We start from the raw sequence: 25,220 nt of genomic DNA, 5'->3' as shown, positions 1-25,220 counted from the left end.
GGGAGGGTAGTACCGCTGCTAGTGCAAGACCACTTGAGAACAACGTTAAGCCCTCACTTTTGAAGTAGCACTGCACTGTGAGTGTTAGGTTATTGGGGTCAGAGTTCACTTAAAATATACTCCCGCCCCTGAAGTAAATTGTGGCCCTTTTAAATCACATTCCGAATTCCTCAAAGAATAATAAAAGCATTAAAACTGAATTGGAAGTTAGGAAACTGGTACTGTTCCCCCCTCTTTCTGTAAGGAGTAAAAGCACTCAACTTGTTTAATCCTCTGTTTTTTTGTTTTCTCAATTTTAAGTGTGGAGGTGAAACTTCTTAATAATTGTACAGTTGTTTGTTCAGCTGTCATAAGTGGGAATGTCACTGACCAAACTTTCTGTCCTGGAAATCTACCCACACTTTTTTCTCTCTAGTCAGCTTATATATTAACCCTATATCTGTTACATCTATATTCACTTTGGCAGCCAGCAGCTATGTGTAATGCCCCACACTTAATTTTGAAGCGGCATGAGAAATTCATGAAAGGATTTTTGTGGTTTTTTCAATCTAGTGTTGTAATATGTATGTGTGCATGTATGTATGAAATAGAAGCTTAAGGACTTTTGACACTGCAGTGGGACAGCTTAAGTGATTTTTTTCTTTCCTTTTTTTTTTTTTTTGAGACAGAGTTTCTCTGTAGATCAGACTGCACTCTGCCTGCCTCTGCCCTGCCTTCCCAAGTGCCGGGAGTAAAGGCATGTACCACCGTCCAGCTCATAGATAGCTTTGAACTCAGACAGATCCGCCTGCTTCTGCCTCCCCAGTGCTGGGATTAAAGGTGTGAACCACCACACCTAGCAACCTAAGTGATTTTATAACAATTTGTTTTGAGTTTTGTTTTTGCAAGACAAGCTTTTCTCTGTGTAGCTTTGGCAGTCTTGGAACTCACTCTTTAGACCAGGCTGGCCTCCAGCCTCTGCCTCCCAAGGGCTGGGATCAAAGATGTGTGCCATCATGCTTGGCTAACCTAAGTGATTTTTAATTAAACTATTTCATATTAGAATGATGGTGAAGTAAAATACTGTAGTCAGGAATTCAAGACATGCCGGTTGGCCACTTCCTTTTCTTGTCAAGTTAACCATTTATCAGTTTCATTCCAGGATTATGACATTGGATCTGAATTACCGACACTAATTTTTTGAAGTATTTATGCTTATTTTATATGTGTGTGTGTTGCCTGCATGTGTGTGTGCCATGTTTGTTTTTGGTGCCCACAGAGACAGAGGGTATTGGATCCCCTGAAACTGCAATTAGAGATGGTTGTCAGTGGCCATGTGGGTGCTGAAAACAGAACCTGAGTCTTCTGCTGAGCCATCTCTCCAGCCTCAGTGCCACTAATTTAAAACTTCATAGCGATTGTGTTCTGCACTCTTGCTGAATACTCATAGAGGTAGTAAAGTTCAGGGTTCCTCTTGACTGTTGAAAGAAAAAAAATCATTTGATGTATCTAACAGAAGTCAAGGTAACTTTCAATTAAGTAGTAGGTCTACTAAAATAGAATAATTATATGTTTGTTTCTTTTTCCTTTCAAGTAATTTTATTTCTGAGCCCATTTCATGAACACAGTTTTTAGTATTGTATATAAGCAATTTTAAAGAATCCTACTAAGGTTATAGAAATGTTAAAAAAAAAAAAAAAGAAAAGAAAGAAAGAAAGAAAGAAACTCTGCAAACCACTGATCTCTGAGTTTGTGACCAGTCTGGTCTACAAAGTGAGTTACAGGACACACAGAGAAACCCTGTCTCAAAAAACAACAAAACAAAATTAACAAAAACCTGCAAACAACTAGAATTTTCTGTGTTTAGGAGGGTGGTTCTTTACTGCAGTTGTTTGTTTTGATTTCTGAGACAGTCTCTCTATTCTTTGTGGTTTAGGATAACTGGGAACATCTGGTCTTCCCACTGTATTGTTGCCTTCTTGTGTGCATTCACCACATGCATGCCTGGTACCTTCAGAGTACAGAAGAGGGAGTTGGATCCCCTAGAACTGGAGTTCTGGTTTTGAGCCACTATATAGGTATTGGAACTGGAACCTGCGTCCTCAGCAAGATCATCAAGTGCTCTAAACTGCTAAGCCATCTCTAGGTCTAAAAGTTACCTAAATTTGCTGTTTAGATTTTTTAAAATACCATGCATATGGGTATTTTACTTACATGTGTATGCATATGTGTACTAGTACCCACTGAGGCCAGAAGAGGGTGTCAGATGCCCTGGGACTAGAGCTAGACAGTGAGTGATAGCCTTTATGTGGCTGCTGGGGATAGAACTCTTGCCCTCTGGAAGAACACCTCTGTGTCAAGCCCCTACCACTACATTTTGAGTTCTGGGATAACAGATGTGCATTACCACTCCTGGTTTATGGTAGGGATTGAACCTAGGATTTGTATGCTAGGCCCTCTACCAGTCCTGGAAGTTTTTTTCTTTTCTTTCCTTCCTCTTTCTCTCTCTTTTTTTTAAAATGTAGCACTGACTGCCCTGGCTTGCACTATGTAGACCAGGTTGGCCTTGAGCTTACAGATCTGCCAGCCTCTGCCTTCTGATACTGTATTACAGGGTGCCCCACACCCAGCCCCGGGAAGTTTTTAACCACCAAGTGAAACTGTCTGGTAGGAGGTGTGTCTTTTTTTGTTTTTTTCAGTATTGGATAAAATGCTGTCCTTACCCCCCCCCAAAAAAAAAGATTAGCATTGTTAGCATTCTATATCCCCAGCTGTGAAAACCAAAATAAAAGACTTTAACCTGGAAATAGTAGTAGTTGATCAGTATGGAAGAGAAAAAAAGGGAACTCATGAATCTAGCAAGAACTGAAAAGATCCCCTGGATATTAATATCTGAGACATACCTTTAGTGAGCTGGTTATCAGTTAGTGTTTGCAGGAAGGAAAAAGCTGCAAGAGTGAGTTAGGTACTATATATAAGTAAATGCAAAAAGACTGGCATATGACAACAAAAATTGTTCAAAAATGCCAGCATGTCTTTAAAAAGTCTGAAGTTTGAATGAACTGCAAGCCTGCCTTAGAAAGAAGATCCCCCAGGGATGAAGAGATGGCTTTAGGCCTTCTGACACATTCACAAGAGACTAAAATGCAGGCAAAACACCAATGAGCATACATTTAGAGCAGCTGGGCGGTGGTGGCACACACCTTTAATCCCGGCACTTGGTAGTCAGAGGCAGGCGGTTCTCTTGAGTTCAAGGCTGGCCTGGTGTACAGATCAAGTTCCAGGACAGGCTCCAAAGCTGCACAGAGAAATTCCAAAAAAAAAAAAAGCCTGGAAATAAAATGAAATTCCCATGAAAATGTAAAACTGTATTCTGTGATAGAGAATTTGGCATATTGAAAGCCCTAGATTTTATCCTCATCAGTGTGGGGGGGGTAGGGGTGAAAAACTTGAATGTTTCTTGAAAAGCACACTTATTTTGGGGGGGCATATGTGAGACCAGGATTCATGGAACACAAACTCTCCTCAAATTCTATGTAGCAGAGGATGACTTCCTCCCAAGTGCTGATCTTCCTGATCTTCCTGTGGCTTTGTAAACGTTAGAAAAGCACTCTACCTAGTGCCACCACCTGGCTATTCCCAGGCTTTTAACTAGACTGGGAATTGTGATTTGATCAAGCAGGATTACCAGACCCAGGAATTATGAGGGTTCTGATCCATGTCTTTAATTCTTTTAAAATGTAAATCCTTTATAAGTGAGTAAGTGCACCACTTCCATGCCTCGTCTTCAGAGGTCAGATCCCCTAGAACTGAAGTACTGGCAGTTGTAAGTCCAATCATGTGAGAACTGGGAATCGAATCAGGCTCTTCTCTAACCCCTGATCCATATGCTGATTTAACTCTTTTCAAAGAAGAGGAACCAAGGACCCGGGCAAGACTCCCTACTAGTTTCCGCATTTTGATCAAACTTAACAGGAAGTTTTCAAACGAAAGATTGCTGAACTGAAATTTATTAAACATCTTGATGCATTAAACACTAAACTAGTTGACAGTAGAGCAGATACCTCAATGCCTTCTCCATGTCTACATAGTTCTCATTAATGAAAATTTAAGCGTGGCTTGCGACTTTCAAGGGGACAGGGACAAGAAGCAGGAAAGGAACCTACACTGAAGATGAAGATACAGATGTTTCAGAGAAGACATCTGAAAATTTACACGGAGGGTCCCATCTAAAAAAAATAGATGTGATAATGGGAGGTTTGGGTGCCGGAAAGGTAAGGTTTCCAGAGATACTCTAATTAAAGATGACCCTTGCGGTCCCGGTGTAAATGGGCATCGACTGCCTCTGAACTGCATCCAGAGTCCACGCGGCACAGGTGGCACGAGAAAGAGCATCCCGCCACACACGTTCAGACCCGGAGGACTGCAGTTCCCGGCGTGCTCCACGTGAGATCCGCCGGCCCGCGCAGGCGCGCTGCACACTCGCTGCCTCTGCTCCGCAGACTCCGGGCGGGGCTTCTGGTGCCCGCGGGACGGCGCCGCCCTCCAGCTGCTCCCCAGACTTCTCCAGACGGTTAACCTCGAATGAGGAACGAGCGGGGCGGGAAAGGGAGGGCTGCGGCGGCGCGGGTACAGCCCGCCGCGCCCGGGGCGGGGGGCGGCGAGGTCACGTAACGGCCTCGGGCGTCTGCCGGGGAGGGGTCTCCTGCGCGCCGCGGCTCCGAATCAGTTAGCGGCTAGTAAACAACAGCTGCGCGCGCACCCGCATCAGCTGGCGCGGGATCCCGCACCTGCGACCTCCTCCTTAGCTGAGACCAGCCTGCGTGGCCGTCTTCTCGGTGAAACCCAAGGAGACCCGGCGAGAGGCCACCCGCGCCGGCCCGGGGGGGGGAAACGCGCCCTGTCACACGCGACAAAACACGGCGAGCGGTCGTGGGCTCGAGGGACTCGCGACGACCTGCCACGACCCGGAGCTGCTGTCGGAGCTGCCCTGATCCGCTAGCCGCCGCCTCCAGCTAGCTCCCCCGCCAGGAAGAGATCTCTGAGAGGCAGGAATCCACTCTGCCCCGGCATCCTCTCGTTGCTCTCCTTTCTCTCCATCCTGTAGTGTGGGGTTATTTTTCCCGTTATGCATGTGCACCTCTCCCACCAGACCCAAGTGGATTGTGGACCTCAAAAACATCGGGTGGCTCAGCACACACCTCCTCCCAGCCAGACCTGTGGGGTATTCACCTGATACACAACAGGTGGTCGGTGCACACCTTTTCGCAATCTGATCCACGCTATAGTCGTCTGATAAGGGTGGGCCTGCATGCTCTTTCCTCAGCTAGAAGTGTGGGACACTCGGCAGATAAAGGACTAACTACCTCATCAGGACCTGGGGGTTGAGCAGAGAGAGGCGTCATCAGCTGCTGGGAGATCATGGCATGGAGCCCTCAGCCCTGGACCAGGGGAGATAGCTAGGATTCTGAAGGAGCCAAGTTACACAAGATTAGTGTCGTTTTGTTCTCATTTTGTTTTTCAAAAATTATTTTTCAGTTACTGGTGGTGCACTTTATAAAAACAGTTGGCTCGAATTCTAAGTAAAAGGATTCTTAATTTGGGCCTTTGTGGGATGTAAATCAAGGTAATTGAGGTTTTTCTTTTTTTTAAGTTTTCTATTTTTGCAATCAAAAGTAGCTAGCGTAGGAGGCAGAGTTTTTGTGAGCTTTTCCTTTTCTCTTTGTTGGAAAGGGGGGAAAAATGCATCCTCCAGAACCCACCACCAAGATTTCTTCAGTTCGGTTCATGGTGACACCAACCAAGATTGATGACATTCCAGGTTTGTCAGACACCAGCCCGGACCTCAGCTCTCGATCTAGTTCCAGAGTAAGATTTAGCTCTCGAGAAAGTGTGCCAGAAACAAGCCGTAGTGAGCCTATGAGTGAACTGTCTGGGGCCACTACTTCTCTGGCAACTGTTGCCCTAGATCCTTCCAGTGACCGGACTTCTAACCCCCAGGATATTACCGAGGGTAAGTAGACACCCAGAGGACAAGGTGTTTCAACTCCTGGGTTGTTCATGTAGAATAACTACCTACTCTGTTTTATAATTATCACCAGAAATTAAGGCCCCCTTTTCTGTGATGCCTAGGAGCCTGGGAGTAGTAGTGGCCATAATAGGTCACTGCAATGGTCATTTGGTCTTTAAGAAGGTACCTGGCAAGAGGGCAAGGAAATGCATATTTTGAGTTCCTCATTTTTTGTCTTCTTATAACTAAAGTGACTATTTTTGCATAAAGACAAATAACAAATCTCTTACAACACAGATTCCTAAACTGTTACTACATTTACTGGGCTGGGTATGTGCTTTCTAGACAACCTTGAGGGTTTGACTCTTATAGTCAGCTTTTGGGGCAGGTTGCAAGGGGTAGCTTACTTAGTGATGTCTTCCGGAGACTTGGCTGTGCGCCATATTTTTTTTTTTTTAATGTTCTTATAGAGCGTTTAAAGTAGCTAAGTTCACTCAAGGAGATGCTATTCTGCTGAATGGAACTTGCAAAGAGTATAGGAGCCACTTCTGCTCATATTGACTGCTTCCCAGACTTGACCTTGAACTTCATAGACTGGCTTATGTTAAAAGTTTTCATTTGATTTAGTCGGAAGGAGTGATGCAAAGAGAGAGATAAGGTATCTCTTTCAGACTCAAGAAAAAAAGTTTGATGCCGCATTCTGACCAATGTAATCTTTCTAGTTTAAAAAAAAAAAACCTTTAAGGATCCTAACAGTTCTGTTCTACTCAAGTTTGAAAACATGGCCTTGGCCACCAACTTGTGAAAGCAAGAGTGACTTGCCACTTCCTGCCTCAGGAAATACTGTTCCTCCTGACCTTAAGTGTTCCGGAAGCCAGAATAATTTTAGTTCCTCAATTATGTTTGTTTTTAATGTCTCGAGACAAGATAGTTAAAATTCGGGATAAAAGATCATAATTTCCTCCTATTCCAAATTTTTTTATTTGTTTGCTTACCTGTTTATTTTTGTGACAGGATCTGATGTAAACTTTCTGTGTGGTCAGGGATAGTCCTGAACTCCTGATCCTCCTGCCTCCACCTCCCAAGTGCTGAGATTGAAGGCCTTCTCAACCACACTCAGTTTTATGTGATGCTGAGGATGGAACTCAGGGCCTCCCATGCACTCTCTCAGCTGAGCTACATCTCCAGCCTGTACCAAATTACTGCCAAATTATAGCTTTAGCCTTTAATCACACTACATTTAAATTGTTAAAATGCCAGTTTAAAACTGCATTCTTGACAAGACCCTTCAAGGAGTTCTGATACCTTTTCTGATTCAGTCCTGAATTCTAGTAAATAAAATCAGGTCTTCCATTCCTATATCCCCACTCTAGACCATGACTAAAGTACACTACTTTACTTTGTTGTTTTTATTTACGTATTGTCTTTTCTGTTCAGGCTGTGAAGTTGAGGACAGTTTTTGCACTTAGTGTATATAATATGTGATGTCAGTTCTATTTTGTACTCAATAGTGAGTTGAAGAACTTCCAGACATATCCAAAGAGACAAATTCAACAGAAGCTAAAAAGATAAGCTGATAAAGGAGACCAATAGCAAGTATTGAAGCAGAGAAGCTTTATCTGATGTATATTGGAACTGCCTGGAGCTGTGGGTCATGACCCCTGGGGGGTATCAAAGGACCCTTTTATAAATGTTACCTAAGACCATCAGAAAACACAGATATTTACATTACAGTTCATAACAGAAAAATTATAATTATTAAATAGCAATGAAAATAATTTTATGATTGTGGGTTACCACAATGTGAGGAGAACTGTATTAAAGGGTCATATGGCATTAGGAAGGCTGAGAACCACTGAGATAGAGAATTGTTTTCAATGTTTCTGTCCTAGTCTCATTCCTATAGATTCTGGTTTGCTTACATTAATATTAAAAAAAAAATCTGTTCAGCTAGTTCAGTTATGAAGCCAGTGCTGACTACAGTTCAAAAGAGGAATGATTAATACTGTATACATGGAAAACACTTTCATATCTGAGCTGGCATTTGAAAGGTGAGCCAAAGTGCACCGAGTGGTTAAGGTACATGTAGTTTTTTCTTAAATGTCAACGGCTAGTACAGAATGTTTATCTACATTGGAATCACTACATTGCATATGAAATTTAACCCTCCAGTTGCTCTCCCAGTTCTGTAATACATTATGAATAGATCCCATCCAATCCCTAATGTGAGGGCTAAAGCAGAATAGGAAACTTGGAAAGTGGTGTGCTTTGCTTTTTATAGGACTGTGGTTTTAAAATACCAAGCACTTTTTTGTTTGTTTTGCGACAAAGTCTCACTGTAGTCAAGCTGACCTAGAACTCAATACATAGACCACGCTGACCTTGAACTCACAGAGTTGTCTGCCTTCACCTCCTGAATGCTGGTATTAAAAAGGCGCACTGCCATTCCTGGCTTCACCAAGCACTTTAAGAAAATACTTTTTAAGTAGCCATCTTCTGTATTTCCCCTCAAAGCCAAAACAAATGATTTTCATTGTATATATGTTCTTCTTAGATAAACTATTAATGCTTATTGACTGTGTCCCATGTTTTACTTTGACTCTTTTTTGTGACATTATGTAAGAAGGTGAAATGGATAGCTTATTAAAATATTGATTTAGTACCCTTTTAGCTTGTTTGATAGCATCCTCTGATATATGATTTTTTTAAAGGACATTTTAGTATCACATATCTAAAATATTTGTATGGCCTTATGTATATACATATGTGCAAGTGTGGGCATGGGCACGTAGAGATCAAAGGTGACATTGAGTATATTCCTCTACACTTTACTTTTTAAAACAGGGTCTCTCACTGAACCTGGAGCTTGCCTGTTTAACCAGGCCGACTGACTGGCCAGCAGACCCCAAGGATCAATCCTGTTTGTGTTTCTATAGTGTGGATATCATAGGCACACGATGCTGCACCCAACTTTTTATGTGAGCACTGGGGAATCTAAGCTCCAGGCCTCATGCATGCTTGCAAGCACTTTCTGACTGATCTATCTTCCTGGTCTTCCAAAATATTTTTATTATAGGCTACAATTGTGTTTTCCTCCTTTCTTCATATCTAATATTAACATTAAACGTTATACTGTTCTGCCTCCTCCTTGCTTATGGAATACCTTCTTAGGTACCTTTGTCCCTAAAGTTAGTAGAATTCTCAGGACAGCTCATAAAAATGAGATGTGTGAACTGTAATTGATGACTGAAGATGCAGTGAAATTTGGTACAGTTTATTGTAGAAAATCCATGATATGGGAAGTTTTATTTAATAACTAGATTCTTCAAAAGATTAACACAATAGAGTAGAAGAGTGATAAAGAGAGCAGCTTTTATAGATTAACAAGAGCCATGTTGATCAAATGCAGTGTGTAGGTTTGGATTTACTTCTATGTTGACCAGAACAACTGTAAAAGGACACTTTTGAGATAATGGGGACTGAGAATGATAGTGTGCACTTGTAGTCCCAGTACTCAGGACAGTGAGGTAGAGGGACTATTTGTGCCTACAGATAGGCCCCCAGCCTGGACAACATAGTGGGACATTGCCTCAAAAACAAATGGAAGTCACAGTTATTAAGGGAATTTGAAATACATGCTATTAAAAAACACTAAGGAATCACTAATTTTCTTAGATCTGTTTATGTTGTAGTCATGTGAAGCCTTCAGGTAAAGATAACCTGTTGGAGGGTTTACAGGTAAGATGAAATACTCCAGCTTTCTTCTTCTGGCTCTCTTAATATCAACTCCCCACCCCAACACACACCCAAAAGAAAAAAATTATAAAAATTACCTGAAGAACCATTTTCTATCTTCTTAGCTTTTATTCTATAAATAAAATCTCTAAAGGTTGAGTTGTGTACTCAGGCAGCAGAGGCAGGAAGATCACAAGTTAGATCAGCCTGGGTAACATAGGCCCTTGTCAGGAAAAGCAAGGTCAGGAATCTAGCTTAGTAATAGAGTTTCCTCAGCACCCCCAGGCCTTCAGCTTGACCCAGGACTACTCTCTCCCACTGGCTCCCAAAAGGTTTGAAATTTTAAGAGTTAATTTAGTAGGGAGTACTTTCTATAATAGAGGCAGCCCTAGTATATGGTAGATAAGTATTAAATACCATGGATTGGTGCAGTGATTGTGTCAACTTCTGATCCCCATCTTCTATGTCCCCACTAAAAACCCTTATGCTTTTCCTCCCAGTTTCCTGTTGATTGGCTTCAGACTCTCATAATTTTTTTACTTTTATTGAAAATACATCCAGATGTCAACCTCTGCTAATGGAGAAGCACAAGGGGAGGAGGATTCTCCTGGAGGTCAGAAGCCTTACAAAAGTCATGCTTTCTGTTTTAAAGCCATTAGTATAAAGGGAGTGCTATTTAAGGCAACCTGTAATGACCTATCAAGGCATTCCAAAGCTGTTATTTAAGGCAACCTACAATGACCTGCCAGGACAATAGTACCCTGTATGCTTTTGGATCGTTGCTGTTTTCTCCTGGTGACCAGTAAACGTTTCTGGACTACCAAGAATGTTGCACAAATTCTAACAAGGTACACCTCCACCTTTATGCCCTGAGCCATTGTGGCTGTAAGCTTGCAGCCACATCAGAGAAGAGCAAGTTGGCATTCAATCCTCACGACCCTTGGTTCTTTTGGCCTGATGCCCTTGTGCACAGTCCACACCTAATGGGCTTGTTAACTGAGGATAAATAAAATTATATGCAGTCTAGTTTTTTGGCAATAGGTATCTCTTGACTGTAGATATGAAAATTTGAAGTGTTTATTGCTGGAATTCTAAAATCCATTTTTAAATATTAGACAATATCTTAATAGGGTTTTATAAGTTTTATAAATGAGAGTAGGAAAATAAGGCATTTCTATTAATACTCTCTAATTAGTGCTTTAGTATATTGTATAGAAACTTTAAATATGAAGGCATGAATACAAAACCACATAATATACAGACACATACATGGAACACTTTGCCTGAACAGTAGTTCAATGGTTGGTTAATAAATATTTTGCTTACTTTTAATGTATACATTTGTCATATTTAATATTTCTTATTTTTTAGAACATTTTATTTTTGCTACCCCAGTGTATGTGTGTGTGTGTGTGTGTGCCCACACATGTGAACCTATGCATAGTTAGGGACTGAACCCAGAACCTAGCTACATGGCATACCATGCTCTGCCACTGAACTTGTCTCTAGCCATGCATTTAAGTTTTGTTGTTGTTGAGATAGAATCTTTGTATATAGCAAAGCTTAGTCTGGGCAACTCTGCAGCTTCATTGGTCTCAAATTCATTAACATGCTACCTATACTACCCAAGTGTGTACTTTATTTTTGAAGTGGGATGTGTGTGTGTGTGTGTGTGTGTGTGTGTGTGTGTGTGTGTGTGTAGGCCACTTGTACTACCCAAGTGTGTACTTTATTTTTGAAGTGGGGTGTGTGTGGAGGCCAGAAGTCAACTTTGGGTATCATTTCTCTGGAGCCACCCATCTTGCTTTTGAGGTAGGGTCTCTCACTGGGATCTAGGGCTCACTAATTAGACTAGGCTGGCTAGCTAGTGTGTCTCAGGATCTGCTCACCTCTGCTTCCCCAGTTCTGGGATTGCAAGCATGCACTATCACACTCAGCTTGCTACATGGGTGCTGGGAATCACATTTAGTTCCCCGTTTGTCAGCAGGCCATTTACCCTCTGAGCTGTTGTTCCCATTTTTGTTTGTTTGTTTGGTTGGTTGGTTGGTTTGTCTTGTTTTTCAAGACAGGGTTTCTCTGTCCTGGCTGTCCTGGCTGTCCTGGCTGTCCTGGAACTCCCATAGACCTCATCACAGAGATCTGCCTGCTTCTGCCTTCTGAGAGCTGGAATTAAAGGCATGCACCACTAATGCCCAGCAGTGGTTCCGATTTTTTTAAAACTCCTCTCAATTCAGTAGTGAAACTTGTTTAACAAGATTTCATAATCAAGTCAGAATAAATAAATTAGCCTCATGGCTGGCAAGGTGGTTCAGTGGGTAAAGATGCCTGCCATCATGCCTGATGTCCTGAGTTCAGTCGCAGAATCCACATGATGGAAGGAGAAAACCAATTCCTAAAAAGCTACCCTCCAACTTCCACCATTATATTTACACAAATTTGCCAACACACACACACACACACACACACACACACACACACACACACACACCAAAAATGTAATAAAAACTAAATCTGAGAACTATGCAAAATCTAAAATGTTGACTTTTTTTTCATAGAGTAATTGAAAAGATTATAATTGTCTAATTTGCAGGTTTTAGGGTTGGAGTGCTGGCTCAGCAGTTAAAAGCTCACACTGCTCTTCAAAAGACTTGAGTTTGGGCCTCCAATCTCATGTCAGGCATCTCACAAGAGCCTGCATCTCTTAGTTTCAGAGGATCTCATGACTTGGGCCTCCAGGGGCACTGGTATTCACGTACATGTACACACACTCCTATCCACACATAAATACTCACAATCAAAAGTAAATCCTTCAAAAAAAAAATTTGTGTCTTTTAAGGTTAAAAGGGCCAAGGCTAGAAGACAAAAGCTGTATTATTGGGAAGTGGCAAATATTTGTTTTTGTTTTGTTGTTACATTTACTTTAGTTTTTCTTTCAGTATTTGTTTTATTTTTGTGAGTGGGGCATGTAAGTGTGCACCATGGGGCATTTTTGTGGAGGTTGAGGACAAGCTTGGGGAGGCAGTTTCTCCTCTCCCACCATGTAGGTCCTGGGGATTGAACCCAAGTAGTCAAGCTTTGAGACAAATGTCTTTAACCTTCTTTGCCTCCTCACTGATTTCTTATGTTTACTTTTTACTCCTAGTTTTAGTCCTTTCTGTTTAAGATCTCAATTCCAGCCTCCAGTTTCCTCATCTCATTAATCAGTGGCAACTTTTGGTTTGTATTTTTATTGCTGCATTTTGATAATCCTTGTTATGTTTTTAGTGACCTTGAGAAGTCCATATGCCAAAGCCAGTTGATAGCGTTTATCTGTTTGCTATTATAATCATTTGATAGATTTAAGATTTTGACTAAATGGCATTTGAATTCTTCCATCTTACTAGTTAGGTTTGCTTTCACTTTGATGAAAAGCTATTTGTTTTTTATATTGCTAGTTAAAGAAAAAGGACTAAGTGAAAACTTGTGCCTACACATGTATGTTTTCGCCTTAAAGAGTTATGAGAAACTTAATCCAGATAAAATCTATTTTGCTTTGAAGTTATTTGTATTTTTTACCTTATTTAAATCTATAAATAATATTTACTTTCACAAGTAGCCATTTACATCCTAAGATGCATGCAAAAGACTTATGACTGATTTTTTTTCTAGTTTAGCAGTATGCTATGTTCCACTGAATATACTAAGCACAAATAGAAACTAGGATTAATGTTCTTCTGTATTAAATAAGGTAAATTCCTTTCCTGTAAAAAAGTTTTTTGATATTTTTTTCACTAAGGATTTTTGGTTTTTTTCCCTATGCTAAGATTAACTTTTTCTTGTCTAGGAGAAAAACTGAGGCATCAGATAAGTAGCCTAGAAGATCATTAAAAAACAGTGACCTGAGCCTAGAAGTACTGTGTGATTCCAGCAGTAGTGTTTTTGTCTTTACATGGGCTGGCCCTGCCAGAATGTGTATTAAATTGTTGTTATATATAATGTAGTAGAGGTATTAAATACAGTTTTTATTCACTGGGACATTATTTTGCCTACATTCAAGAGAAAACTATAAACAGAAGGCAATACAATTAGATGTTCTTTGGATTGCCTGAGTCCAAGTTTCTTAAAGGCCTAGAAATGTATATTTAATTGTTATATACACAGATGATGTGCTCATATCAGCACGGTGTAGTACTGCTGAGTTAGTGGACATTTTACATTGGTCCATCAGTAAAGTTAATGCATGTTCATATTTCATTCCAAGCCATAGTATATTTTTTGAATCTTTATTTTTATTATGTTTAATCTTGTTTTTGTTTTTTGAGGCAATTTGCTGTTTATAAAGCTCAGATTGGCCTTGAGTGTGGGAGCCTCCTCCTTCAGCCCTCTGAGTTCCTGGATTACAGGCACTCAACACCACCATGCCTGGCTCAGTAAATCTCTTTGTAAATGAACTTTTGCGGGTTGGTAGCAGTTAAGAAAGCAGTGATTCATAAAAACATTTGTTCTTTGAAGTAGGAAACTAAGGATGGTCCTGAACTGGGGAAGCCCTCACTTGTAGACTACTAACACAGCATATGCAAGGCCCTGGGATCAACAACTGACACCACAGAACAACGGTTGGTTGGTTGGTTTGATTATGTAGTTAACAAGGACATCTTGTTTGGGATTGTTTTCATTGTTCCTTATGCACATTTTAAGACTATGTTTGTAGTTTTAACAATCTGTTGTTTAGTGTCACGTTTATGTTCTATAGACTTAATAATCAGTAGAAACACATTTTTAACCTACCATCTCTTTAATATTGGAAAAATGGAGTGCCACAGATGGGGGTACCAAATGTGCAGTGAGAAACTGAGTTTTCTGTGTTCTTGGCTGTCAGTGCTACCTCTTTGGTTGGTGATTCTTGGATTCACTTACACCGGGGTATAGGGGACAACAGCCCTGTACAGAAAGTTATAACAAGGATTAAAGAGACAACTTTAAGAATCAAGCACTTAGTTCCCGGAGCCATTTAGTAATATCTCATTTAATGTTTGGGCAGTGCTGCCAAAAATTAGCTAACCATCACATCTAGTGAACACTTGAAGCTTTGGGCTCCTGAAGAAGTAGCTGAGCAAAGTGATGGGGTGTTACGCTCTTAGAGCTGGATTCTTTCTGTCCCACCTATCAGTTCCCCAAGCTGCATATGAAACAACACTCTGAAGCTTAATGTTAAATATAATTGTTTGGTCAGTGGCTCAGACATATTACTGGCTAATTCTTTCTTATAAATTAACCCATTTCTATTTATGTTTTGCCATGAGGCTGTGGCTTACCGGTAATGCTCTGGCATGTTACTCCTTCGGCAGCTACATGGTGTCTCCCTCACCCGGCCTTCCGTCTCTCTGCATCTTTGGATTTCTTACCTAGCTATATTTTATCTGGCTATTGGTTGAAACAGCTTTATTCATCAACAAATAAAAGCAATACATATTCTCAGCATACAGAAGGGCAGCCCATATCACGCTCTCCTGGTTCTTTGTTTCCTTGTGTATTATACTAACAGTTATGTGGTTAATTAGCTAACAAGACTACAAGCTCCTGTGGGGCAGAGACGGTGTCTTGTACAGTTTTATCCCATTTCTGCTTTGTTGTGAGCATTCCAGTAATATAGAATAAATATATGATTCTTTGTCTGAGAGTCTTGAGACTTCAACCAGAGGACTCTTAGCCTTCTATTTTCTACAGTAGTATGAATCCACCAAAAAGGAATGTGTTTTATCTATTATCTTTCATACTTTCAATGCTAAAATACATTATATATTAACCACTACTAACATTTCACAAAAATCTGTTTTCATAGTTTTAAGTAGTCAGTCCTTGCCGTCCATGACACGTAGTCTTCACAAAAGTAATTAATTCACTTAACCTTTCTGTACATGTATGCTAAGTGAGATAAAACTTAGAATTTTTGATCATTTACACTAAAATTTTTTTAGATTTGTTTATTTAATTTTGTGTATGAGTGTTTTGCCTACATGTATGTGTGTGTGTACTGCATGTGTACCTGGAACCTTCAGAGGTCAGAGAGGGCAACGGATCCCCTGGGACTGAAGTCACATGGTTGTGAGCCACCATGTGGATGCTGGCATTGAATTGGATTCTTCTGCAAGACCAACTCTTGCAAAGTGCTCTTAACCACTGAGCCATCTTTTCAGCCCATCATTTTGATATTTTAAACTGTTGTTCAGTCTCTCAGTAGCAAATAGATGAAAGGGTTTGCTGAAAATGGTAAATAGGGAAAAGTGTAGATTCATCTTTTACTGGAGAATAAGAGTATACTTAACCGGCTCCAGCAATAGCACTAACTCTAAATTTAAGTAGTGAACTGCTCATTATCTTCTGTAAGATGTTTACAACATTTTGTAAAACAGCCATTCAGAGTAGAGTATGTAGACATTGCTGGGCCATGAGCTGTTTGTTGCCTGTTTGAGGAAGTAAGGTAAGAAATTGAAATTTTAGAGGCTTGCACAGTACCTTGATAGAGCAATCTTATGGCTGTTGAATTTCACGATTTAAAAACTTGGGAATTGTATTTGGTGTATCTTCATTTCATTTTTCCATTAATTCACTTTGTTATTTCTTCACAAAATAATTAGCTTGTGAAGAATTGGAAATGTAGCAAATTCTGCTTGGCATGGTGACACATTCCTGGGAAGGGTGGAGGCAGGAAGAGCAGGGCTTTAAGGCCGGTCTTCATCCACTACATAGTGAGCTTGAGGCCAGGCTGGGCTCTACGAGACCCTGTCTCATTGAATGGAAAAAAGATATCTTTCATCCGAAAGAATTTGCAAAACACTATTCTAAAACAGTGGTTAATCATCCTTCATATGTGTGCCTGACCCTCCATATGAAGCCACGCCAGGCCACACTAGCAAAATCTCTGTTCTAACATATGTAACAGTCTTTACTGTGAGGTAAGAAGTTAAAATTTGGGGGAAGTGTTCCACTTCTTTATAGATTCTTCAATTCTGGGGAGGCTGGAGAGATGGCTCAGAGACTAAAAGCACTGGCTGCTCTCCCAGAGGTCCTGAGTCCAGTTCCCAGCAACCACATAGTGGCTCACAACCATCTATAATGGGATCTGATGCCCTCTTCTGTCACACAAGCATACGTGTACATAGGGCACTCATATGCATTAAATACATAAAGAAATACTAAATAAATTGTGCTATTTTAAATAAACAATAGGAGGAGGTACTCATGAGTCCCCATGCCTAACTCGGGAGTTATTGGTAGCTAACAGCTGCTGGAGAAGCGGGTGAGGCATCACTTTTCTCCAGTGGTGTAGCCATTGGGAGAGTGCCTGTGCTCCTACTAAATGACCCACACCAGGCCCATGCAAACAACACTGATTAACCTCAGTGGGCCATTTTAAAAATACATGAAAGAGAAGGGGACCCACTGGAAAGAAAGAGTACACTGGGAACGAGAAGAGCAAAAAAGGGGGTAAGGAAGGGATGTCATCAAAATATGTTATATACATTTATGAAAGTGTCCAAATAAGTTTAAGAAAACAGTGTTTTCTATAAATGAAATATATTAGATATTTTCTCCTCACCTCATCTCCATAGGAGGATGAATATTGTATATTATCATTGTACAGATCATAAAATAGAGCACAGTTTACAACTAAGGCTAAACCAGTCAATTTATATTTGGGATGTTTAATAAGTTTAACGTAATCAGAAATGAAAATATTTTTTAATTTACTTGGTTGCTGACTAATGGTTGCAATGATTCAGTAAGAATCTCTACATTAAGACCAATGTGGTTGTGCAGGCCTTTAATTCCAGCATTAGGCAGGCAACAGCAGATGAATCTCTTTGAGTTCAGGCCAGCCTGATCTATTTAGTGAGTGTCAGACTACCTGGAACTACACAGTAAAACCTGTCTTAAAAAAACAAAAAATGAAAAGCCTACCATAAATATTTTCAAAACATATATTGGAACTGTTTTGTGAAGATGTTCTGCTCTCTTGGCCATTTCATTAAAATGCTCTTTGGAGTGAAGTAATACTGTAGGTGTGCAGCCATCAGTTGGGTATAATTTAAAGGTCCCACTTCAGGTATTTAGCCTTAATAGTAGGGAAAGTATTTGGAATGGTGTCTTAGAACTGCAGGATTTTAGGAGAGGTTAGATGGTTTGATCTGGTTCAAGGCCAGAATTCACTGTTCTTAGCAATTCCCAGTGAGCACAGTACTCATAAATCCTTGTCCTGTGTAGTGTGTGATTGTATGTGTATGAGTGAGTGAGAGAATCCCGTGAACAAATGTATACAGATGAAGACTTCCCAATGTGGGCTCGTGAAATCTAGTCTATTCTGTCTTACCTGTTTTCAGTTGTTAAAAAGTTTCTATTATTTTTATTTTATATGTATTTATTTTATTTTATATGTCTTGCTTGTATGTGTTTCTGTGTACCATGTGTGTGCCTGATGCCCATGGAAGTCAGAAGAGTGCAATGGATTCCCTTGGACTTGAATTAAAAATGGTAGTGAGCTTCCATGTGGGCACCAGGTGTCAAACCTGGGCTCTGGGAGAGCAGCCAGTGCTCTTAGCAGCTGAGCCATCTCTCCAGCTGCTTTGTCCAGTTTTTGAAGATAGTACACCTGAATGTTTAACCAAATTTAATTTCATGTTTCATTTTAAAAGTGAGTGCTGTTTAAATTTAAATATATTACAAAATGCTCAACATATCTGCAGGATGTTCTCAAGAGTGCACAGAATGGCAAGTGTTCATATTTTAACATACAAAGGCAGGGCTGTTAAACCCAGAGATTTTGTTTGCTGCTCACGACTAGTTTCTTTCATCATGGACCCAGATTTTACATGAGTGCTTACTAGAAAAAACTTCAAACTATTTCAACATGGGCATGATGGCTCTTATTTTTTGTACCCAGGAGGCCAAGGCAGGAGGATCACACAACACATTCCAGGCCAGTTTGGACTACATATTAAGACCCTGTCTCAAAACAAGGATTCCCTCCCCTCTCCCCCACCAAAAAAACTGTTTCAGCAGTAAGATCATATGACTCTAGGCCTGGCATGGCGGTCCATGCCTTTAATTCCAGCACTTGAGAGGCAGAGGTAGAAGAATCTCCTCGAATTTCAGGTCAGCCTGGTCTACATACTTAAGCCAGAGCTACATAGTGAGACCCTGTTTCAAAGAAACAAAAACAAATAAATAAAATTAAAGATAAAAACCACGTGGCTCTAGGTTATTAATATATAGTGTAACTGTCAGTTTCAAAGAACCAAGATAAAAATACATATGAGTTGCCCAAAATTTTACTATTTTTGCCATTGAATAGAATGTGTTACAACTTGATAATCCTTGTGAAAGTAATTTTCTACTGACTACCCCTTGTTCCAGTCTTTTCACTGTCTAACTTGTCTTTATTTTTTTAATAAATGCTTGAATCAGACAAAACACTGGTTATGATGAATTGCGAGTTCACTTTAAAAATACATAATTGGATGGGTGGCATGGTAAGTTATAATTTCAAAGTAATTACCCCAAATAGTCTTGTTCTTCTGGAGAATGACTATTTTGACAATTTAGAGATATAGTTAGAAAGAAAACATTTCCCTATAACTAATTAGTAAAGAGAATGTGTACACTTGGGTCTGATATAGAAAACACTGGGAGTGATGCCTTATAGATGCTGCTTTTGCATACAGACTCCTGGCCTGGCCTCGGTGTCTTACTATTTTAAAATGCCACACATTTTTAAAATGTGACAATGTAAATATTCCAAACCTTCACAACAACCTTCTTAAGGTTCTAAAACCAAAGCGCAAACAAAGCGTTTATGCAACTCTCCAGTCTGTGTGTGAAATGGAACTTGACCACGCAGTAACTAAAGCTGAAGTTCATCTCCCATTGTGTTTCCTAACATTTCATTATGAAAATTGTCAAACTATGAAAACTTGAAGGACTTGTGCACACTCATAATTTTCATTCTGTGTGTTACCACACCTTTCCCCTTCATTAATCTATTTTTTAAGCATTTTAAAGTCGAAGGAATCAAAATGTTTCACTTCTCACCACATCAATATGTGTATCATTTGTGTTATCTATAATGCATAACACCTAATGCTGTGGTGTTGAAAGTGTCTGTTTATTCCTGTTCATTGTTGAGTGGCAGTCCACTGTCTGAATCAAATAACGTGCTTGTCATATTGACTGATAGATATCTGGGCTGTTTCCTATTTGGGCTATTGTGAATAAAGCTGCTATGGACATGCTTGTTTTTTTTTAAATGTATCTTTTAGTACTCCTGATTAAAAATTCCAAGAGGATTTGTTAGATTATATTTATAAAAAGCTTCCAGAACTTTCCCCTAGGTATTTCTGTCTGCTCTCTACTTTTTCCAACAGTCTTTCTCATTTTCACATCTCTCCAAAGATCCCTCACACCAAGCACTTTTTCAAATGTTTCTTAGCCATTTGTTTATTTTTCTTTTTTTTCCAAGATTGGGTTTCTTTGTGTGACCTTGGCTGCCCTAGAACTCACTCTGTTGATTAGGCTGGCCTCAAACTCACAGGGATTTGCCTGCCTCTGTCTCCTGAGAGCAGGGAGTAAAGTCATGAACTGCCACAACCCATCCATCCATTAATTGTTTTGTTTTAATCATACATCTTTTGTTTTTATTACTGAGTTTAAGAAATCTCTGTGTGCTTTACATCCAAGGTCTTGCATGTCAAGGTAAATTAAGGTATCAGTTCACTTCCCCCAAAACTTGAGAAATGCCTATTATTAATTAGAGCTTAGAATTTGCTCAAGGCCCTTTTTTCTTTTGAAGTAAACTTATACAGTGAAATACAAACTGACATTCCAAGTAAAATGGCTAAATTTGACAAATGCACATACCTAAGTCCTCACAAGATCACTATTATCATCATTCCGCAAAGTTTTGCCATATGGACGCCCAGGTGATCTCCACTCCACCCTTACAGAGGCAACCATTGTACTAACTAGAAAAGCAATAGCATGAATTCATCATACACAACAATAGTTTGTATTCTTACATTTTCATTCCCATATGTTATGTATCCTATTCTCTCCTCATTGCCCCTCTTTCTTCTCCCCCCCCCACTGGTACCCTGCCTCTTCTCTTTAAGTCTAGATCCCATATACAAGCTAAAGTGTAATGTTTGTCATTCCATGCAGTTTATTTTGCTTAATGTGATGATTTCTGGCTGCACCCATTTTCCTGAAACCCATATTTTCTTTATCCACCCATCTATTGTTGAAACACTTAGGCTGGTTTCATCTGATTTTTTTTTTTGTACCATATACTAGTTTGTCTGTTTTAAAATCTTATAATCCTGCATGTTTGTTTGAGTTAAAGCATTTTAGCCTGGTTTTTTGACATTCATTAATGTTGTGTTATCAGTTGTTCATTTTTTAACTCTTGAACAGTAAGTATACTTTGACTATGCCTTTCTCTTGTGAATGTATGTCTGAGGTACTGTCACTTTGGGGATGTTAGGAATATGAGCATTTTGTGGGAGCACACTTTGGCTATTAGGACTAAATGCTTGGGAGCAGAGTGCCTGAGGGATGGGTCGAGTGCCAGGCTCTTTTCCATAGCTATCCTATGATCAGCCTCAGCAACAGTGTATGAAAGTTCTTTCATTCCACATTCTTACCACATTTGGCCTTACTAATTTTTAGTAGTCGCAGTGGGACTTGAATAGTATTTTGTGTGGCAGTCTATTGCACTATAGGTATCTGTGACACCTGCCTTCTTTATGTAATTACTCTCTGTTCACATCACTCATGTAGCAAGCACTACTTTGCCTTCAGTTTTCCATGGCCTGCAATTTTTCTGCAGTTCATCCTAGAAGAGAACTGTAAAATTGCTTACTGCTGTGGCACAAAGTTGGTAAATAAATTACTCCTATCATAGATTAACAGGAATTTGTCACATTTCAGCTTGTTTAGTTTGGTGGGGTTTTTTGTTTTGTTTAGAGGAGGAGAATGAGAGGATAACATTTAGATCTAGTCTTTTTTTCTTAAGATCTATTTTTGAGAGAGAGAGTGTGTGTATGTGTATATGTGTCCCCTGTTTGCATATGTGTGCATGCAGATATGTATGTATGTATGTGTGTATGTACGTATGTATGTATGTGAGATCAGAGGCATCAGATTTTCTAGAACTGGAGTTACAGGCAGTTGTGACCTGCTTTATATAGATGCTAGGGTTCAAAGGAGTCCTCTACAACCTTAACTGCTAAGTCGTCTCTCCAGCCCTAGGACCTAGTCTTACACACAGAAGCTGTACAAGTAAACATTGTTTCTGTTCATCAACTATAAAAAACTAGCCACAGTCAGCTTTTCATAAGATGAATTTAAAAGATAAGGTCCAACTAGAAAATGTGCTGGTACTAATAGTATTAGGGAATGCTGAACTCAAAATGTAATAATGAAATCTTTGACAGTTTGATGGTGCTTTCAAGCTCCTATAAATAAATCAGTGGAGTAGCTGTGTTATAAGCATAGACAAACAGCTAACAAACATTTTAAAGATAGAAATAGATATATAGCCAGGTGAAGCGGTGAAACCTTGATTCCCAGCATTGGAGAAACAGGCTGGGATCTCTGAGTTCATAGGTAGTCAGGGATACATAGTGAGGCTCTGTCTCAAAAGTTACATACACATATTGGGGGGGGATTATTAAAAAGAGTCATACATAGACTTCACAGGTTATAAACTTAACTTCTCTAGCAATCTTCTATTTAAACCTCATTTGCACGTTAGAACAGTGTGAAGGGACTTTTAAATGTCCAGGCTCTATTCCAAACAGTTAATATCTGAGATGGAACCCAAGCATTAGTATTTTAAATTACAATGTGCAGCCAAGCATGCAAACCAAAACTATTAGGAACACATGAAGTAAAACTTGGCTAAGTATGTGTGAACTTCCTCTTAAGTATGTTGCCTACTCCAGGGCTTTGGGCATTTTCAAGTTTGTCTTCACCTTTTACAAGCACCATGACTTTAGGCACCTTTTGTATCTGACTTTTTCTGCAGAGAATTAATGAGACTGATGTAGAGTTTCCAGGACAATGCAGAGTAGGTCTGACTACCGGGTTGGTCCTCTTTAGAGATGGTGTGAATGAAACACATTTGTGCCTTTAACAAAATTAGTTTTTTCTTCTTGGATGTCACTGCATGCACCTGGGCATCTAAAATGGCGTTGTTTATAAGTTATGTCATTAAATATTGGCTAAAGAGATGTCTTTTCACCTGAAGGAGGAGAAAAGCCTTTCATTGACTCCTCGGAATTTTTTTTCCATATGCTTTGAACTTAAGCAACAATGGAAATCCAACAGCCTACCTTTTGTTTTCTGAGTTGACATAGTGCCAGTCTTCGTTAACGAAGGTAGTTTGTAAAGAAACTATTCCCTAACCATTCTCATGTGGAATAAGAGGGCAGAGGTTGAGATGATGAAGTCCAGAGAGGTGGTTATAAATTAAGTAAAAGAAGTAAATGGGAGACACTGGGTGGACAGCACTTGATGAACTGCGCCCGGGCTTCAGCTTTCTGCCTCCTGGAGAAACAGACCAGACAGTTGAGGTTCTACAGGTTATTAACAATAAGCAAGGGTGGAGTGCCTAAGCCTTTTAAGAGAATGATAAACACGGCGGAAGGCGTGTCTTTTAGCGCCCCACTCCCTTGGGGCTGTGATCACGTGGGCTTAGTACTTCCCGATTCCCAGCCACTGTCTCCCTAGGCTGTGATCTGAGTGTGGAGGGAGGCAGGGAAGACACAGGGAGGAAATTTAAACGCTGCAAGAGCAGAAACTGCAAGGGTTGGTTAGAACAATGCCGCACTTCACCGTGACCAAGGTGGAGGACCCAGAGGAGGGGACAGCAGGCCCTGTCTTCCCCGAGCCCAGCCCAGCAGAAGTAAAAGCCCGGATTCAGGATTCCCAAGAGCCAGGTAAATCCTGCACTTGTAGCTTTGGGGACCCACAGGCTGGTTTTTGTGAAGAAAGTAGTAACTTGGCTATTAGTCTTCCAACTGTTGCTTGTGGTTGTGGATGGAGGGAAAGCGTGTTTTTCAGTTGCTTTGCTCCCCGTATAGCTGATAACTTGTCTTTCCCCCCCCCACGAAGTGGTTTGTGTTTCCCCCCCACAAAGAGTTTTCTGTGTCCATTACCAACAGGTGAAATTGAATCGGTGGCAGTGTATGAAAAGAGTTTTCAAGCAAAAAGAAAGACACAGTAAAAGTCATTTATGCGGAATTTAGAATTCAGTTTCGTTCAGACGGCTTAGATTCTATCTAGAGAAGACTTTCGAACCAGACGGATAAGAGGCCTTTTAATCTTAGCAGTTTATATAATATATGCAAAGGGAGCAATGGTTCAGTAGTTTTGTTCTGTGGACTTTTTCCTTGCGAACTTGCGGTTATTCAGAATTTTGCCTCTATTTACCGGATACACAGTAAATCAGTAATGAATGTTCTAATAACTCTTTAATGAAAGAAAAAGTACAATAGATGTTCATTGTGATAATCAGCACAGCATCGGGTTTAATAAAGTTATTTGATGAATGTGCTTATCTCTGCTGTGGCCTCTCAATGGTGACAGTTATATTTTCCTGGGGAATTGTGGTTTGGGATTTTTAAACATGCAATTAAAGTCTTAGTTAATACTGTGGTATTAAACATAGTTACACTTTTAATCTTTTTTTTTTTTAACTTGTATATAGTCAGCAGCATCTCTGTGTGTGAGCAAAATTTAATGAAACTCACAACCCCTCTAGTTCTTCCTTGTAACAAGCAGCTGTGGATGGATGGTATCTCGGGTGTTAGGGAACTTTAACTTGAGACGGAGAAAAGTGACCCATTTATTTATTTTTATCATTCTAGTGAGGGAATTTATCTTAAGGCAGTCAGGGAGATGTTTTATGTAAATTCTTTGCCCAGTAGGTTATTTTCGTTTGCTATATATCACAGAGCTGTGAGAGCAAGTTTAAATTACATTGAACTTGCACCTAGTTCTCTATGGCTTCAGCTCTGAAGAACTAACATCTCTCAGGCTTGGGTGTATTTGAAGTTGCCCTTTCTCGATGGCTGGTATTTTCAGGTCCTTTGGTGTGTTGTCTGCTGTCTTTAGTAGTGCCACAAAATGCAAGTGAACTATCTCCTTTCTCACTTCTCTGTCCTAAATTTCTTTTCTCTACCTTTATTGGATTAGTCTTATTATTTGGAGAAATTTGCTTTTTGAGAGGGGAATTTAGAACAAAATAATAAAAGTCATTCAGTATTCATGGCCTAGAAAGCCATAAAAATTTTGATAGACCTCAGCTTTATTTAAAAAGGAACATTATTAGCTTAATATATTTTACTCCATAAAATTGCTTTGAAAAAAGAAGCAGCAGGAACAAGCTAACTCAAATTTAGTAAGGCTCTTTAATTTGATGTTTTCTATAACATCTCAAAAAGTATCCACTTGAATAAAC

At 39.9% G+C, this 25,220-nt stretch overlaps 1 protein-coding gene across 3 annotated transcripts in view; it reads left to right on the top strand.

Moving 5' to 3' along the window:
• The first annotated feature begins 4,816 nt into the window (after window positions 1–4,816).
• The window catches only part of Slc12a6 (solute carrier family 12 member 6), an 80,084-nt gene continuing 59,680 nt past the window's right edge, over window positions 4,817–25,220 (top strand). For 2 of the 3 annotated variants that reach the window (XM_051183789.1, XM_051183788.1), the window contains exon 1: window positions 4,817–5,992. In XM_051183789.1, the coding sequence (XP_051039746.1) occupies window positions 5,722–5,992 (271 nt within the window). In that variant the 5' untranslated portion in view covers window positions 4,817–5,721. Of the gene's footprint in view, window positions 5,993–23,471; window positions 23,698–25,220 lie in introns of those variants that run through there. The other variant, XM_051183791.1, reaches the window with a different exon arrangement.

The sequence above is a fragment of the Phodopus roborovskii genome, unplaced genomic scaffold, assembly GCF_943737965.1.
Source record: "Phodopus roborovskii unplaced genomic scaffold, PHOROB, whole genome shotgun sequence".
In the NCBI taxonomy this organism is placed as follows: domain Eukaryota; kingdom Metazoa; phylum Chordata; class Mammalia; order Rodentia; family Cricetidae; genus Phodopus; species Phodopus roborovskii.
The sequence above is the reverse complement of the archived record's forward strand: the minus strand, read 5'-3'. Positions and strand labels throughout refer to the sequence as shown.